The sequence below is a fragment of the Tachyglossus aculeatus genome, chromosome 11 (genome assembly GCF_015852505.1).
Source record: "Tachyglossus aculeatus isolate mTacAcu1 chromosome 11, mTacAcu1.pri, whole genome shotgun sequence".
Taxonomy (NCBI): Eukaryota; Metazoa; Chordata; class Mammalia; order Monotremata; family Tachyglossidae; genus Tachyglossus; species Tachyglossus aculeatus.
Window position 1 is genome coordinate 16,469,410 of NC_052076.1, and position 19,891 is coordinate 16,489,300.

The window sequence follows — 19,891 nt, forward strand, 5'->3', positions numbered from 1 at the left end:
TGTAAGGCTGAGATCAGAGTGTTTCAGAGTCTCAGGGAAATTCAGGTGGAGTGGATGAGGTCTAGGTCACCTTGTTCGTCTTTTTATACTCAGTCGAGCAAGGGTTTCGGCCCGAATTCTGCCAACCCAGAGAAACCGTGGTATGCCAGCTCAGCAGCTTACCCTAATTGAATGGTCCTTGCTAATGAGTATTTAACCCTGCATGGTCCATTCCTTTAGGTGGGTAGTCGCCCTAAGGTTGGTTGTTATCTCCAAAATGGTACCAAGTACGGCAACATCAGAGCCATGAGTTCATTTTTAATTTTGGATGACTAATCCCTCCCTTCAGACCTCTGGAGGTTAAACGCTCTTTGTCCAACCTTAATGAAATAAGGAGGATAATTCAGCTCCGTGTTTTGGGGACAATGGTTTGGTTCTGAAATTCCCGAGGATTCTCTTTTCCCAACAGTTGGGGTTGAGATGAGGATGAAGTCCAGGCGCCTGACACTTTCCTCGAGTTTCCATCTGTAGCCACTTCTAAAGAGACGCCAGGCTGGTAATCTGACAATCTCCCAGGTGAATCACACTACTGATCATTCTTCCGTTTTAGGAGATACTCATTTCTTCTGATCTTTGCCTGTAATTACCAGCCAAGCTGTAATTGCTGTTGTGTTTGGTGGGGACAAGAAGTGTCACTGGGGGAGTTTCTAGCCCTACCCATTAGGAAGCTTCCCTGGAAACTGGCCCAACATCATTCTCTGCTTAGGTTGCAGGTGAGCAGGGTGGAGTTGCATAGCTTAAAGCAGTTAGGGGATTCATCTTCATTTCCTCAAAATTCTTCACTCAACACATGTGAGGAAATGTGATATCAGATCCCACGCGGCCCATCCTTTTCATCCTTAAAAGCCCCGGGAATCTGTAATGTATGATATAGCATAAGGAATACTGGGGTCTTGATGTATAGATGAATCCATCAATCAATCAATCAATCAATCGTATTTATTGAGCGCTTACTATGTGCAGAGCACTGTACTAAGCTCTTGGGAAGTACAAATTGGCATCACATAGAGACAGTCCCTGCCCAACAGTGGGCTCACAGTCTAAAAGGGGGAGACAGAGAACAGAACCAAACATACCAACAAAATAAAATAAGTAGGCTAGAAATGTACAAGGATCCCAGCATTGATTATGACACATTGGTTTCAATAGCTTCCCTTCAAGCAAGATTCTCGAGTTGAAAAATGTTTTCTTTCTTTTTTTTTTCTTTTCTTTTTAAGGTATTTGTTAAACACTTTCTATGTGCCAGGCACTGTACTAAACTCTAAGCTCAATGTGGGGAGGAAATATGTCTGTTTATTGTTATATTGTACTTTCCCAAGCGCTTAGTACAGTAAGCATTCAATAAATATGATTGAGTACTCAGTGCTGGGGGTAAATATGAGCTAATCAGGTTGGACACAGTCCATGACCTGCATGGGCTGCACAGGATTAATCCCCATTTAACAGATGAGGCAACTGAGGCACAGAGATGTGAAGTGACTTGACCAGTGTCACACAGCAGATTATGGCAGTCTCAGAATTAGAACCCAGGTCCATCCGACTCCCAGGCTTGTGCTCTATTCACTAGGCCACGCTGCTTTTAAGCCAGGAAGTTAATAATAATAATAATGATGGCATTTGTTAAGCGCTTACTATGTGCCAAGCACTGTTCTAAGCACTGGGGTAGATATAAGGTAATCAGGCTGTCCCACGTGGGGCTCACGGTCTTAATCCCCATTTTACGGATGAGGTAACTGAGGCTCAGAGAAGTCAAGTGCCTTGCCCAAAGTCACACAGCTGGTCAGTGGCAGAGTCGGGATTAGGACCCACGACCTGTCACTCCCAAACCCGGGCTCTTTCCACTATACCATGTTGCTTTTCAGGTTGAAATCATTCAACTTCCTTGTCTAGAAGCCTGAGTTTGTCCTGTTTAATTTCTTTCTTATCACTAACCACCCTGCAAGAGGAGCAGGGTTCGTTGGACAATGGACCAACATCCCAATTATATTTGGATGCAGAGAGTTGGCGAGGGTTGGCAATGTGACTAAGTGTGGCCAAGCAGTATGGCCCAGTGAAAAAAGCAGGACCTTAGAGTCAGAGGACCTGACTTCTAATCCCAGTTTTGCCACTTGCCTGCTGTGTGACCTTGGGCAAGTCACTTCCCTTTGTCTCAGTTTCCTTAACTGTAAAATGTTCTCCCTCCTACTCAGACTGCGAGCACCATTTGAGACAGGAACATAATGGGTCTGACTTAACTTGTATCTACCCCAGTGCTTGAAAAATAGCGTTTAACAGAGCCCGGGCTTTGGAGTCAGAGGTCATGGGTTCAAATCCCAGCTTCGCCACTTAGCCGTGTGACTTTAGGCAAGTCACTTCACTTCTCTGTGCTTCAGTTACCTCATCTGTAAAATGGGGATTGAGACTGTGAGCCCCCCGTGGGACAACCTGATCACCTTGTAACTTCCCCAGTGCTTAGACAGTGCTTTGAACATAGTAACTTAATAAACTTGCACATAGCACTTAATAAATTCTATTATTATTATTATTACTATTTTTATTGTTGTTATTATTACTTAGACCTCCTCTATCATATCCCACATCAGCCTTCTCACTGACCTCTCTGCCTCCACACTCAAGTCCATATTTCATTCCGCTGCCCGGATCATTTTTCTAAAAAAAGTTCAGTCCACATCTCCCCACCTCTCATGAACCTTCAGTGGTTACCCATCCATCTTCACATCAAACAGAAACTCCTTACCACTGGCTTTCAAACACTAAATCAGCTTCCCCCCTTCTACCTTACCTCAATGATCTACTACAGGCCAGACTAACCAATTTGCTTCTCTAGTACCTGCCTTGCCCACTGCACCCCAATATCGTCTATTTTACAACCGATCCCTTTCCCACATCCTCCTGGAACTCCCTCCGCCTTCATATCCAATGGGCCACCACTCTCCTCACCTCTCTGCCTTATTAAAATATTAAAATCACATCTTCTCCAAGAGGCCTTCTTCAATTAAGCCCTCATTTCCCCTACACCCATTCATTCATTCATTCATTCAATCATATTTATTGAGCGCTTACTGTGTGCAGAGCACTGTACTAAGCACTTGGGAAGTACAAGTTGGCAACATATAGAGATGGTCCCTATCCAACAGCAGGCTCACAGTCTAGAAGGGGGAGACAGACAACAAAACAAAACATATTAACTGAATAAAATAAGTAGAATATGTAAATATGTACAAGTAAAATAATAGAGTAATAAATCTGTACAATCTCTCCTTTCTGTCACCCTTGTTCTTGGATCTTTACCCTTTAAGCACTTGATAGTTCCCCAACCTTACAGCCCTACAGCACTTATGTACTTATCCATAATTTAATTTAATTTCTTCCTCCCCCTCTAGACTGTAAGCTCGTAGTGAACATGGAACATGTCTGCTAGCTCTGTTGTATTGTACTCTCCCAAATGCTTAGTACAGGACTCAATACCCAGTAAGACATCTATAAATACCACTGATTGATGTTTGGACTGGTTAATTTCATAATAATAATAATAATACTTACTAAGTGATTACTATATAATAATGATAATAATAATGGCATTTATTAAGCACTTACTATGTGCAAAGCACTGTTCTAAGCGCTGGGGAGGTTACAAGGTGATCAGGTTGTCCCACGTGGGGCTCACAGTCTTAGTCCCCATTTTACAGACGAGGTCACTGAGGCACAGAGAAGTTAAGCGACTTGCCCGAAGTCACACAGCTGACAAGTGGCGGAGCCGGGATCTGAACCCATGACTTCTGACTCCAAAGCCCATGATCTTTCCACTGAGCCACGCTGCTTCTACTGTATGCCGAGTACTGATCCAAGTGCTGGGGTAGATACAAAGTACTCAGATTGGACACAATCCCTGTCCTACGTGGGGCTCCCACTCTTAATTCCCATTTTACAGATGAGATAACTGAGGCCCAGAATAGTGAATGACTTGCCCAAGGTCACCCAGCAGATTGTGAGAGTGTCAGGATTAGAACTCAGGTCATCCTGACTCTGAGGCCCATGCTCAATCCACTAAGGCACGCTGCTTCCCTTTCGTCCCAAAGAGTGTGTCAGGGAGTTGGCATTGGGTTAAATCTGGAAACTGCAATGGGAATATAAGAGTTTAGAGGAAATTAAGCAAACGTACACTGCATTCACTTCCTTTCCCACAACTTCTCTTTATGGCACAGGCTAACCACACATCTCTGTTAATGATTCATTTACTTTTGTGATGATTCTATTCTTGAAAATGCAGCTGGTCACTGAATGAGAAGTATGTCTCCTTAACTCTAAAACATGGGTTCTCGTCCTTTTCTTTGAACACTGGCATCTCAGGATAACTTGTTCTAGTTCATGCATTAAATTGTTCCTTTTTGTTGCACCATAAATCCTCATAATAATAGAAGTTGTGGCATTTTTAAGCACTCGCTATGTGCCAAGCACTGTGCTAAGCGTTGGGGTAGATGCAAGATTAACAGGTCAGACACAAGTCTCTGATCCACATGAAGCTCACAGTCTAAGTAGGAGGGAGAAGAGGTATAGAACTTCCAATTAACAAATGAGGAAACTGAGGCACAGATAAATGCAGTGACTTGCCCGAGATCACACAGCAGACAAGTGACAGAGCCAGGATTAGAACCCAGGTCCTCTGTCTCCCAGGTCTCGCTGCTTCTCCAATAAATTTGGACTAATTCAGAATTAATTTCCATCTGAGAACGAGGGAAAAGAATGGGGATAGGGTCGGAACTGATCTAGGGAACGTGACAAATGAAAGAAGAAATCAGTAGAGAAAAGGCAGGGGAATGGAGAAGGGTAAGTTAGAACAGAGTGCCTATAGCATTAACACATCCAGCAGACCAACTCCTTGTGTGACTGTGTATGAAACAGAGAGGGAATCATAGATTTACAAAGTTGAAAGAGTCTTTGAGAAAGAGAAGGCTCAATAGGAAAGATAAAAAGCCTTCCTCCCTCCTGCCTCAATCTCCAGTTGCCTGGCTTTCTCATTTATTAACAATAACAATGACAGTGATACTAATAACAGTAATAATAACTCCAGCATTTAAGTGTTTTGTGCTACACTGTGGACTTTATCACTTTCCTGGAACACTCACATAACTGAGTAATTATGAGTAAGAGAGGGCCATTTACTTTATTAATACAGCTACGATGTTGAATGGGTACCAGAGACTCATTCCCCATCAGTTCGAATTAGAGAAGTGTATTTCAAGGCTGTTTGACTCCCAAAACTGGGCTTTAGACACTATGTCAAGCAACAGTTTCTTTGCAGGAGTATGCAGAAGTAAGCTTGCTCTGCAGACTGTGGTAGAGATTTTTCAGCTTTGGTGGAAAATTTGTCCAATTTAGGTTGTGCAACCACTTTTTTTTTCTTTTCTTCATAACACACCTTGTAATAGGCTAAGTCCTGAACTTTTCTGCACATTTTCGAACTCCTCTCTTCTTCAGGGTCTTCAATCATTTCAAAAAACTCCTCTGCTTTCTTATATTGAGGCATGATTTTTTTTTAATCCCCAAATCTCAGCTGGGCCTGGAGCTAGGATTCTGGCCTCAGGGACAACCATGGTAAAGTGATCCTCCACCACTGGAGAACAGAGTTTCTCTGCTATATCCAAAAGCAGCATAAAATTGGGGTGAGTTAGAAGAACAGATATTTAGACAGTGGTTTTTTTTTACCACACCACAATTCTCCCTCTTTTTTGGATAGAGCAGAGAAGCTGGCTTTCAGTCTGTGTTCAGAGGAGAAGGGACAGTACCTAAACCAGGGTTTCTCTATTCCATTCTAAAGCAACAAAAAAACCAGAATGAGGTAGGAGGGCAGGGATTTTAGCTGGATGTAGAAGTTTTTCCTATCACTGCAATTGTTTGCTGAACCAGATTTAATTTGTGTTTGGGAAGATGTGGAGAAGTGAGGAGGGAATGGAGTTCCTTGCAGTGATTGAATGTAGTTTCAGACAGGGCTTATGTATCCTTCGACTATGTCAACAATTAATGCACTGCATATCTTTGTATTTTACATATTGTGGTTGTTTGAATCAGGAATACCCCCGTTCTTGATAATATTAAACACAAATGATAATGCTTATGTTATTTGTTAAGCACTTACTTTGTGACAAGCACTGTCCTAAGCATGGGGATAGATACAAATTAGGTTGGACAGAGACCCTGTCCTACATGGGGCTTATGGTCTAGAGGAGAAGGAGAATTGGTATTTAGTTTCCATTTTACAGCTGAGGAAAATGAGGCCCTAGGTCACATAGCAGGGGTGTGGCAGAGGTGGGATTAGAACCCAGGTCTTCTGATTCCCAGGCCTGTGTTCTTTCCATCAGGTCATGCTGTTCCTCTAAGACAAAGTCCTTGTTGAGGTGATAATTGCTTTAATAAAACAACTGGTAGTGGGTTAACATATGTAAGTTAGCCCTTTTCATAGATCACTGAAATTAAAGTCATCTCCACTATTATGGTCTGAAAGTTGATAGGTTCAAAGTTGGCAGGTTGACAGGCTAGGAAGAAATACTCTGCACACAGTAAGCGCTCAATAAATACGATTGAATGAAATAATTTTTCCAAAAAATTGAATCCATTAGGCAGTGACCTAGGTATTAGCTGCAATGGGATAATCTCAGGTATTTACTGTTGGGTAGCTGAGTTTCAATCATTTCACACTATATAGTTGACTCTCTATCTGAGCATGATTAATTCAGACGGGGACTTTTTTTCAATGGCATTTCCCAAGCACTTAGTACAGTGCTCTGCACACAGTAAGCGCTCAATAAATATGATTGAATGAATGCATGGCATTTGTTAAGCGCTTACTATGTACCAGGCACTGTACTAAGTGCTAGGGTAGACCTGTAAATTGCCTAATTGAACTACATGAATGAAGCGCATTTGAAGGGAAGGCAGTGGACTAAAGTACTGAAGGCATCCCAGAGGATACGGAGGTGTCAATCAAATGATGAAACTTATTGAGCTCTTACTATCTGTAAAGTATTGTATTAAGCACTTGGGAGAGTGCAATAAAGTAGACGCCACCCCTGCCTTCGAGGAGCTTACAGTCTAGCCGGGGAGGCTAGTACAGGAGGCCACGGAATATATGGTCATGTGCATAAGTACTGTGGTTGGGAGGTGTAATTTATGTATTTATATTTATGTCTGTCTGCCCCTCTCGACTGTAAGCTCGTTGTGCCCAGGGAATGTTTCTGTTTATTCTTATATTGTACTCTCCCAAGCACTTAGTACAGTGCTCTGCACACAGTAAGTGCTCAATAAATATGATTGAGTGAATGAATGAATGAATGAATAAGGGACAGGGACTGTCTTAACTGACTAAATTGTATCTACCTCAGAACTCAATATGATGCTTGACAACAGAGTAAGCATTTAACCCCTCCCTCCTCAGTCCCCCCCCCCTCCCCCCCACAACCTGTCTGGTCTTTGCAGGTTCTCTCAGGATGACACATAATATTAATAATAATAATGATGGCATTTAAGCACTTACTATGTGCAAAGCACTGTTCTAAGTACTGGGGAGGATACAAGGTGATCAGGTTGTCCCACGTGGGGCTCCCCATTTTACAGATGAGGGAACTGAGGCACAGACAAGTTAAGTGACTTGTCCAAAGTCACACAGCTGACAAGTGACCTTAAAGCTGTAATTACATGGAAAAAAGACCCAATATGCCTCAGGTTGTGAGCCCGTTTTTGAGTGGGAATTGTCTCTATCTGTTGCTGCATTGCACTTTCCAAACACTTAGTACAGTGCTTTGCACAGAGTAAGCGCTCAATAAGTACGATTGGATGAATGAATGAATATTGCATAGAGACCAAAAAAACTCAACAAACAAAAAAACCAGAGCAAACTGGTATTTAATTTCCTTAACAATAAAGACAATGAATTATATAGTGTTCATGGAATCTGCTCAGGCAGATTCCTGCCAATAACTGGTATTTGTCAAGCACTTACTATGTGCCAAGCACTGTACTGAGTGCTGGGAAGCCCGTTGTTGGGTAGGGACCGTCTCTAAATGTTGCCAACTTGTACTTCCCAAGCGCTTAGTACAGTGCTCTGCACACAGTAAGTGCTCAATAAATACGTTTGAATGAATCAGCTCAGACACAGAGAAGATAAATGACTGTGTCTCAGTTATCTCATCTGTAAAATGGGGATCAAGACTGGGAGCCCCATGTGGGACAACTTGAATAGCTTGTACCTACCTCAGTGTGTAGAACAGTGCTTGGCACATAGTAAGCGCTGAACGAATACCACAATTATTATTAATGTCCCTCTGATTTGCCCTATGCTGATGAGGATTGTCTGATGCAAGCACATTTCTCCTACAGGCAGAAACCCTCAGTTAGGTGTTCAAATCCTATTTTTACTTGATTTACTTCAGCAGTTGATTTTGTAATCCATAGTCTATTCATATACCCCTGCAAGAGAGGTCAGAGACATTAAATGTTCAACTACTCATCTTTGGGGTTTTGACTGGGCATATCGAGTATTCAGTAGTTCAAGTATTATATTTGCTGCTGACTGTGATGGCCACTCTAATATCTATCATTTGTGTAATGTGACCCAGATGTGGGCCTACTTTAATATTCAGAAAAATCCAGAGCAGTAGGAGTGACTTGCAACAGTAGAATATTTATTGAAACATCAACAGAAACAGAATGAGGTTCTGGTGATCCTAAAGAATACACATAAAGAGTAAGGAAAGCGGCAGAAAAGAGAATAATGTCTAGACATTTTAGATTTAAGAACAGAAATGACTTGTGGGGCGATTTAATCCATAACATGAGGCAAAGGAGGCTTCTTTAGTCACTCTTTTCCTTTGAGACATTTAGGAAGGGACCCTCTGTTCCACGGTAATATTGCTTATCTTCGAGGATTTTTCTTCAACTGAATGAACTCTCAGTGAAACAACTTTACCACGTTGATCTAGCTCCTCAACTACTGTTTTCACTACAGTGGTCTCTGTGGCGTCTAGAAAGGAGATAGATCAAACTTTAATCTTTATGGACATCAGGATCTAGCATTACCTAAAGGTGATGTGCTTCTGGCTCTTTACCATCATTTTCAACATCCTCATCAGCGGTGTATTGAATAGATCTATGTCGGGCAGTCCCTCTGGCTTTGGAGAAGATGCCCTGGGCTCTAATGCCCGACCTCATCCCGGCATCGACATTTTTGTTTGGAGCCTTGGGAAGGGGGCATTTGGGCACCCTAAATGGAATCTGCCTCAAGGTAGGAATTCCTAGTGTTAAATTCGTGGATGGATGGCTTCCAAAATCAATCAAAAGAGTACTGTCCTAAGCAGCTGGGAGAGTACAATACAACAGAGTTGGTAGACACAGAAATTACTGCCTATAGTCTAAATTATTTCCCCTGTCAGGGAATTCCATGGGGAGATAACCTGGACAAAGAAAAAGGAATCTTCCAGTTACCTTTGGATTGACTTCCTGAACCTCCAGGTACAAATCCTTTCGACTTGAAACATGAAGATTTGCATGCTCTGAGGAGACAAGGAAGGGTCAGGTTTATTCCTTCTAAAGCCATATTTTTGGGAAATCCCAAACCAACCACTGCCCTCTGGATGGAATCAATTCAACTGGATTCTGGTTTTAACAAAGTAACCATTTTCTCAATCACTCTTTTGTGAATTTTCATCCCCTTTGAAATGGATTAAGAATTGCTGAATGAGATATCTGTCCGATAGGAGCAGGATTACTGCATTCAATAAATGTTGAGAAACAGGATTTAGGGATGAACCAAAAATTGACTGAATCGAAAATGAAGGACGGAGAAAAGTTTGCTCTTAACCTTGACTTGCTGCCTTTGTTCTTCCCTTTCCCATACTCACAGCTCTTATGTCCATATCTGTAATTTATTTGTTTATATTATTACCCATCTCCCCCACTCTAGACTATAAACTCGTTGTGGGCAGAGAGTGTGTCTGTTTAGTCTCCCAAGCGCTTAGTGCACATAGTAAGCACTCAGTGAATACAATTGAATGATGAATGAATGAAATGAATAAATGAACTCTGTTGTGGGCCAGGGCAAGCCATTCAGATCCTCAGAGTCCCTCAGCTCAGCTGTTCAATGGGAATGAAGTGAATCTCCCTCTCAAGGAGGGGATGAGGAGTCACCACTGTCTTGGTGGTAAAACCTAAAAGAAGACATCAATTCATCAATCATACTTATCGAGCACTTTCTGTGTGTGGAGCATTGTACCAAGCCATTGGGAGAGTACAATAAAACAGAGTTGGTGGATCATCTTCCCTGCTTTCTCGGAAGGGTACAATTGAGTAAATATGCAATATCCCTGCCCACAGGATCTTACAGTCTAGAAGGATCCATGATAAATACTCCAAATGAGACCTCTGAGGATCAAGGGAGGGTAGTTCTCCAGGATTTATATCTGCATATCCTTTATAAAATATATTCCTAACTATCATTGGTGTTCTTAAAAGAGGCGCTTGGTTCTGCTCCCTATTCTCATTTATCTTAGACCCCCCCGGCCCCACGTAGTTATTTAAAAGCTTCTGAAGCCATGTGACAGTATGAAGTCAAAGCAGGTCATCTTTCCCGCTCTACAGGCTCTAATTCTGGGGTGGGTATGTATTTGCGAAAGTTTTGACGTCTAATTTCACCTAACAATGTTGACTCTCCAATACAGCCCCCAGACACAAGCTCGCAAACATCCCAGAGTGATTTTTTTTTCCAAGAAGGGTTTACTTACTTATCTTCTCCATCTATCAAGCAGCAGTAGGTTTTAATTTCTTTTTCCAAATAGATCTTAATATCCAAGAGCTGTTCATACTCCAGCTTCTGTCCTTCGCTTTCGGTTCTGATCTGTTGCAGTTGGTCCTCCAGGGCCGCAATCTGAGCCTGGATTTGGGTCAGCTGGATAAAGTAGTTTCCCTCCGTCTCTGACAAGGAGCATTCATAGGAATGTTTCTGAGGAGAGAGCCAATCAATCAATCAATCGATCAATCAACGGTATTTATTGAGCGCTTACTGGATGCAGAGCACAGTATTAAGCACTTGGGAGAGTACAATATAACAGAGTTGGTAGACACATTCCCTGCCCAGAATGAGCTTACAGTCTAGAGGGGGGACATGATTTAAAGCCTGGAAGAAACAGAAGGAAGATGGGGGAAGAATGGCAAATGCTGCTGAAAAGAATGAGAAATAATGATCATGGAGAAGAAAGCTATTCTTTTGATGTACAAACTTTTTGCCTTTGAACCAGGAAGGTTAAGATGTTCTAAAACTCAATATTAGTCTTTCAACTTTTTTGGTATTTTTATGGTATTCGTTAATAATAATAATAATAATAATAATAATGAAAATAATAATAATGGCCTTTGTTAAGAGCTTACTATGTGTTAGGCACTGTACTAAGTGCTGGGGTGGATACAAGCAAATTAGGTTGGACATATTCCATAGACATAGGTTGGACATAGAGAAATAGCGTGGCTCAGTGGAAAGAGGCTGGGCTTGGGAACCAGAGGTCATGGGTTCTAATCCTGGCTCTGCCACTTTTCTACTGTGTGACTTTGGGCAAGTCACTTCACTTCTCTGGGCCTTATCTGTAAAATGGGTCTTAAAAATGTGAGCCCCGCGTGGGACAACCCGATCACCTTGTATCCCCCCCAGAGCTTAGAACAGTGCTTTGCACATAGTAAGCGCTTAACAAATGCCATTATTATTATTATTATTATTATTGTTATAGTCCCTGCTCCACATGGGGCTCACACTCTTGATCCCCATTTTACAGATGTGTCAAGCACTGTTCTACATGCTGAGGTAGATACGAGTTAATCGGATCAGACCCAATCCCTGTTCCACAAGAGTCTCACAGTCTAAGAAGGAGGGAGAACAGGTTTTGAATCCCCATTTTGCAGTTAGAGGAAACTGAGGCCCGGAGAAATAAAATGACTTGCCCAAGGTCACGCAGCAGACAACTGGACAAATTGAGGATTCTGGCCACTCTGGCTTGGGAAATTAGAGATTTCACTAGAGTTGTCAAGTGCTGAAATCAGTTTGCTGGCAGCTGCCGCATACCATGGCCAGGAGCGACTGGAGCTCTATTTCCAAGGTCTGGAGGGTTCGTTTCAACTCCGTGAGTTCGTTCCTGGCGGTGTTGGTGGCCCCGGCATCGTCGGTGATCTGCTGCTGCAGGGATGCGCTCTGAAACACGGCAGTCGGTCAGTCAGTCAATCTATCAATCGTATTTATTGAGCATTTGCTTTGTGCAGAGCACCATACTAAGCTCTTGGAAGAATACAATATAACAGAGTTAGTACACATTCCCTGCCCACAGAGACCTTCAGTCTAGAAGCATTAATATAAAATTAATTACAGATATGTATTCAATCATATTTATTGAGCACTTACTGCGTGCAGAGCACTGTACTAAGTGCTTGGGAAGTACAGTATAACAGAGTTAGTACACATTCCCTGCCCACAGAGAGCTTCAGTCTAGAAGCATTAAAATAAAATAAATTACAGATGTGTACTCAACTGTATTTATTGAGAGCATACTGCGTGCAGAGCACTGTACTAAGTGCTTGGGAAGTACAATATAACAGAGTTAGTACACATTCCCTGCCCACAGAGAGCTTCAGTCTAGAAGCATTAAAATAAATTACAGATATGTATTCAATCGTATTTATTGAGCTCTTACTGTGTGCAGAGCACTGTACTAAGTGCTTGGGAAGTACAATATAACAGAGTTAGTACACATTCCCAGCCCACAGAGAGCTTCAGTCTAGAAGCATTAAAATAAAATAAATTACAGATATGTATTCAATTGTATTTATTGAGCTCTTACTGCGTGCAGAGAACTGTACTAAGTTCTTGGGAAGTACAATATAACAGAGTTAGTACACATTCCCTGCCCACAGAGAGCTTCAGTCTAGAAGCATTAAAATAAAATAAATTACAGATATGTATTCAATTGTATTTATTGAGCTCTTACTGCGTGCAGAGAACTGTACTAAGTTCTTGGGAAGTACAATATAACAGAGTTAGTACACATTCCCTGCCCACAGAGAGCTTCAGTCTAGAAGCATTAAAATAAAATAAATTACGGATATGTATTCAATCGTATTTATTGAGCTCTTACTGTGTGCAGAGCACCGTTGGCAACATATAGAGACGGTCCCTACCCAACAACGGGCTCACAGTCTGGAAGGGGGAGACAGAAGACAAAACAAAATATATTAACAAAATAAAATGAATAGAAAAGTAAATGTGTACAAGTAAAATAAATAGAGTAATAAGCAGTCAGAGATGAATTTGTTGGATTGGAACGAAGTGGTAATCTGAAGTGGCATCTTGGCTGGACTCACCTTCTCGTTGAACCAGGCTTCGGCGTCTCTGCGGTTCTGCTCAGCTAAATCTTCATACTCGGCCCTCATGTTGTTCAGCAGGACTGTCAGGTCGACCCCCGGGGCCGCGTTCATTTCCACGTTCACATTCCCACCTGCCGCACACTGGAGAACTTTTATTTCCTGGAAGGAAAGGGAAGGAACCTGTTGTTTGCGTCGACTGAATTGTGTTTGTGATGAATACTACTACTACTACTACTACTACTACTAATAATGGTATTTGTTAAGCTTACTATGTGTCAGGCACTGTACTAAGAGCTGGGGTGGATACAAGCAAATGGAGTTGGGCCCAGTCCACGTACCACGTGGGGCTCACAGTCTCAATCCCCGTTTTGCAGATGAAGGAACTGAGGCTCAGAGAAGTGAAGTGATTTGCCCAAGGTCACACAGAAGACAAGCGAGAGAAGCCGCGTGGCTCAGTGGAAAGAGCCCGGGCTATGGAGTCAGAGGTCATGGGTTCAAATCCCGGCTCCACCAATGGTCAGCTGTGTGACTTTGGGCTAGTCACTTATTCATTCATTCATCGTATTTATTGAGCGCTCACTGTGTGCAGAGCTCTGTACCTTATAAGCACTTGGGAAGTACAAGTTGGCAACAGAGACGGTCCCTACCCAACAGCGGGCTCACAGTCTAGAAGGGGGAGACAGACAACAAAACAAAACATATTAACAAAATAAAATAAATAGAATAAATGTGTACAAGTAAAATAAATAAATAGAGTAATAAATATGTACAAATATATATACATATATACAGGTGCTGTGGGGAGGGGGAGGAGGGGGAGGTGAAGGAGGGGGACTGTGAGCGCCCCCGTGGGACAACCTGATCATCTTGTAACCTCCCCGGTGCTTTGAACAGTGCTTTGCACATAGTAAGCACTTAATAAATGCCATAATCATCATTATTATTATTATTATAAGTGGCGGAGCTGGGATTAAGACCCGTGGTTTTGTGTCTCCGAGGCCCAGGCTCTGTCCACTACACCCCACTGCTTGGTACCGTAGACACTTAGACAGAGCCAGGCCTGGCTACAAAATGAGCATTTTGCCTGCCGAGGAAAGTCCAATTCCGAAGTCTGGAAGCTAAGCGCCTACCTCCTCATGCTTCTTTTTGAGACAGGTTATCTCGTCGGTGAGGTTCTCGCATTGGATCTCCAGGTCTGTGATACAGACGGTTAGCTCATCCAACACTCTGCGGAGTCCGTTGATGTCAGCTTCGACACTCTGGTGGAGAGCCAGCTCATTCTCATACCTTAAATAAAGGCGACCATTAGGAATGGGCAAACGGAGAACAGAACATTCGCCCTGCATGGCATTTCTACTATTGCACGTACGAAGCGCTTAATGTTGCCAACTTCTACTTCCCAAGCGCTTAGTACAGTGCTCTGCACACAGTAAGCGCTCAATAAATACGATTGATTGGTTAATAAATGCCATTATTATTATTATTACTGAACATCCTCAAATGATAATAATAATGGCATTTATTAAGCGCTTACTATGCGCAAAAAACTGTTCTAAGCACTGGGGAGGTTACAAGGTGATCAGGTTGTCCCACGAGGGGCTCACAGTCTTAATCCCCATTTTACAGATGAGGCAACTGAGGCACGGCGAAGTGAAGTGACTTGCCCAAAGTCACACAGCTGAGAATTGGCGGAGCCGGGATTTGAACCCGTGACCTCTGACTCCAAAGCCCGGGCTCTTTCCACTGAGCCACGCTGCTTCTCAAAGATGAGTTATAGGTGTAGAGGTGACTTTTTTTTTTTACTGTATTAAGTGATTAGTATGTTCCAGGCACTGTACTAAGCGCTGGGGTAGATACAAAGTAATCAGGTCCATGTTTTACATGGGGCTCACAGTCTTAATCTCCATTTTACAGATGGTAACTGAGGCACAGAGAAAGTAAGTGACTTGTTCATGGTCACATGCCGGAAAAGTGGTGGAGCCGGGATTAGAACCCAGATCCTTCTGTCTCTCAGGCCCGTGCTCTATCCAACTGTCAGCTGCGTGACTTTGGGCAAGTCACTTCACTTCTCTGTGCCGGTTACCTCATCTGTAAAATGGGGATTAAAACTGTGAGCCCCCCGTGGGACAACCTGATCACCTTGTAACCTCCCCAGCGCTTAGAACAGTGCTTTGCACATAGTAAGCGCTTAACAAATATTGTTATTATTATTATTATTATTATTATTATTATTATTTGGCCACACTGCTTCTCAAACAACTCTCATGTTAAGCTTATTCAGCCAGTTTGAAATCCGGTCTCCTCTGGCGATTTTTCTTCAGGGAAGAGTTAGGACTCACAAAAATCTGAACCGTTGGTGCAAGGGTGTCTTTTTCTTCCTTTTTTTCTAAGAGAACTCAAATCCTGTTTCTCCAGTGATGGAGTTTAGTGAAACTTGGAATCATTTTTAAGGCAAACATGAGAAAAAGCGGGCTTTCTTTCCCACCATTATCTTTCCACCTACTTCAGCCTGAAGTCATCAGCCGTCAGCCTGGCGTTGTCGTTCTGGAGAACTATGGTGGCATTGCAGGTGGTCGCTGAAATAATCTAGAAAAGAGTTCTAGAAGGTAAAGTGGTATTCTCATGCATGTTATACAAAAGTCAATATTGGCAGTACGTTCTCAGAGGGCAATATGGAGAGTTTAGCCACTCACATGGATTAATAATAATAATGCTATTTATTAAAGTGCTTATTATGTGCCAAGCACTGTATTAAATACTGGGAGAGAAACCACACAGTCAGATCGGACACAGTTCCTATCCCACATGAGGCTCACAGCGTAAGTAAGAGGGAGAACAGGTATTGAATTCTGCATTTTACAGATGAGGAAACTGAGGCACTGAGCTGTGAGGTGACTTGCCCAAGATCCTTTAGGAGGCAAGTAGAAGAACCAGGATTGGAACCCAGGTTTTCTGAGTCTCAGGCCCAGGCTTTTTCCATTAGAAGCAGCGTGGCTCAGTGGAAAGAGCCCGGGCTTTGGAGTCAAAGGTCAGGGGTTCAAATCCTGGCTCCAGCTACTGTCAGCTGTGTGACTTTGGGCAAGTCACTTAACTTCTCTGTGCCTCAGTGACCTCATCTGTAAAACGGGGGTTAAGACTGTGAGCCCCACGTGGGACAACCTCATCACCTTGTAGCCTTCCCAGCGCTTAGAACAGTGTTTTGCACATAGTAAGCTTTTAATAAATGCCATCATCATCATCATTAGGCCTAGTTATTTCTTCTAGTCATTTAATATGTATCTAATGCCCAGATTTGTGCCAGTCGTCTGCTGGGGCGGGGGCTAAACATCTGTTCGGTAGTGTTTCCCTTATATTTAAATGGATTTTATTCATTGAATATTTTGAAACAAGACATCAGATTCATGTCCTGTATATATGTATATCACCTGTATATATGTATATGTTTGTACGTATTTATTGCTCTATTACTCTACCTGTATATATGTATATCACCTGTATATATGTATATATGTTTGTACGTATTTATTACTCTATTTATTTTACTTGTACATATTTATTCTATTTATTTTATTTTGTTAATATGTTTTGTTTTGTTGTCCTTCTCCCCCTTCTAGACTGTGAGCCTGCTGTTGGGTAGGGACCGTCTCTAGATGTTGCCAAGTTCATCATCATTCATATTTATTGAGCACTTACTGTGTGCAGAGCACTGTACTAAGCGCTTGGGAAGTACAAGTTGGCAACGCTTGGTACAAGTCCAAGCCAAGTTGGACTTCCCAAGCGCTTAGTACAGTGCTCTGCACACAGTAAGCACTCAATAAATACCATTGAATGAATGAATGAATGACAAATATTTTAGAACTTAATGTTGAGGATTGTACCTCAGTGCTTAGCGCTTAGAACAGTGCTCGGCACATAATAATTGCTTAACAAATGCCATTATTATTATTATTATTACCTATCTTGTACCAACGCCAGCCCTTAATTCGGAGCCTGGCACATAATAAACGCTTAACAAATGCCATAAAAAAATTTATGAGCACATAAATCATGGAAACAAGTACTATATAGTTAATTGAAGGGAAATAGTAATTGTAAATTCAGATGAACACGGCTGGGACTTGTAATGAAAGTTATTTCTCTGCGGTGAAACAGTGTGGCTTAGCGGAAAGAGCCTGTGTCTAGGAGTCAGAAGACCTGGGTTCTAATCCTGACTCCACCACTTCCCTGCTGTGTGACCTTAGGCAAGTCACTTTAACTTCTGTGTGCCCCAGTTTCCTCATCTGTAAAATGGGGATTCAGTACCTGACCTCCCTCCTACTTCGAATGAGAACCCCGTGTGGGAGAGGTAAAGTATCCGAGCTGATTGACTTGTAACTACCCCGGTGCTTCAACTGTGCTCAACGCGTGCTAACCACTTAACAAATACCATAATTATTGTTATTAGTCCTAAATTAGAGAAGCAGCATGGCTCATGGGCTTTGGAGTCAGAGGTCATGGGTTCAAATCCCAGCTCCGCCAATTCTCAGCTGTGTGACTTTGGGCAAGTCACTTAACTTCTCTGTGCCTCAGTGACCTCATCTGTAAAATGGGGATTAAGACTGTGAGCCCCCGTGGGAAAACCTGATCACCTTGTAACCTCCCCAGTGCTTAGAACCCCCCTCTTCTAGACTGTGAGCCCACTGTTGGGTAGGGACCGTCTCTAGATGTTGCTAACTTGTACTTCCCAAGCGCTTAGTACAGTGCTCTGCACACAGTAAGCGCTCAATAAATATGATTGAATGATTGAATGAATAGAGCAGTGCTCGGCACATAGTAAGAGCTTAATAAATGCCATCATTATTACATTCCATCTCTCCAATGTGCTAAGAATTTTTTTTCTTGTCCACATGTCTATGGACAAGGAACCTGAATAATAATAATAATAATGATAGCATTTATTAAGTGCTTACTATGTGCAAAGCACGGTTCTAAGCGCTGGGGAGGTTACAAGGTGATCAGGTTGTCCCACAGAGGGCTCACAGTCTTCATCCCCATTTTACAGATGAGGGAACTGAGGCCCAGGGAAGTGAAGTGACTTGCCCAAAGTCACATAGCTGACAAGTGGCGGAGCCGGGATCTGAACCCACGACCTCCGACTCCAAAGCCCGGGCTCTTTCCACTGAGCCACGCCGCGTGCAAAGATATAAAATGTGCGGATTCTTACCTCGTTCTTAAGCTCTTCGATGATTGGGAAATACCTACTGTAGTCATGGTCGAGTCCCCGGCAAGAGCCGGGACCAAATTTCTCATACCAGCCCTTGATCTTCCGCTCCAGGTCGGCGTTGGCCTCCTCCAGGGCCCGCACGTTGTCCAAGTAAGAGGCCAGGCGGTCGTTCAGGTTCTGCATTTTCACCTTCTCGTTCCCGGACAGGAGCCCGCCCTCGCTCCCGATGAAAGCAGAGCAAGCCCCTCCACTCAAGCCCCCAACTCCACTGCCACAAAAGCCTCCCCCTGATGGCCCCCCCCCCAAAAGCGCAAGAAAAGCCATTCCCGACGCCTGGAATCCCACAGCCATTCCCAGCTCCCAGGCCCGTGCCGCTATTGGAAAGTCTCCCGGGCCCAGCACCAGCCCTGGAGCAAATCCTCCTGGACCCACCAGAAAGTCGGAAAGACATGGCGGCAGAAAAAGCGCAACCCTTTCCCTCAGCGCAGCAAAGCCAAAGTGTAGAGCGCGCCGATCTGACCGCCTCTTTCCCCTTTTTATACTCGGTCGGCAAGGTGTTCCTCTCTTCCTGACGCCGACTGATAGGAAAACATTAATTCCTGACTAATTATTGGTTTCCATCCTTGGGTGATTTTTAATCCCCTTGTTATTTCCACCTACATACTGAGTCCAGTCTGTAGTTGGAAAGATTCATTCATTCATTCAATTGTATTTATTGAGCGCTTACTGTGTGCAGAGCACTGTACTAAGCACTTGGGAAGTACAAGTTAGCAACATATAGAGACGGTCCCTATTCATTCACTCATTCAATCACATTTATTGAGCACTTACTGTGTGCAGAGCACTGTACTAAGCACTTGGGAAGTACAAGTTGGCAACATATAGAGACGGTCCCTATTCATTCATTCATTCATTCAATCGTATTTATTGAGCGCTTATTGTGTGCAGAGCACTGTACTAAGCGCTTGGGAAGTACAAGTTGGCAACATATAGAGACGGTCCCTACCCAACAGCGGGCTCACAGGCTAGAAGGAAAGATGACTTATGGGTATTTATTGAGCTCCCCAAGGAGCCTAGTGGGGACTTATCAAGTTAATTAGTAAGTCGGCCCCATCCCTTACCCCTGAGGAAAGGATCATTTATTTTCTTCCAGGAAGCAGGGTCTTCTGTTTGGAGAGCTAAAGTTTTCTTCCAATACAATAGGACTCCCCCTTTTGATGTGGGTCTTTTTTTTTTTAATTCTATTACTCTGTGCCA

At 42.9% G+C, this 19,891-nt stretch overlaps 1 protein-coding gene across 1 annotated transcript; it reads right to left on the bottom strand.

Annotated features, from left to right (window-relative positions):
- Positions 1–8,912: 8,912 nt before the first annotated feature.
- LOC119934455 (keratin, type I cytoskeletal 27-like) lies at positions 8,913–19,085 on the bottom strand. The gene is given in 9 exon segments (XM_038753954.1): positions 8,913–9,055; positions 9,517–9,584; positions 10,812–11,029; positions 12,140–12,265; positions 13,429–13,590; positions 14,562–14,718; positions 15,935–16,017; positions 18,635–18,922; positions 18,924–19,085. Coding segments are annotated over 9 exon segments (1,407 nt in total).
- Positions 19,086–19,891: the final 806 nt, after the last annotated feature.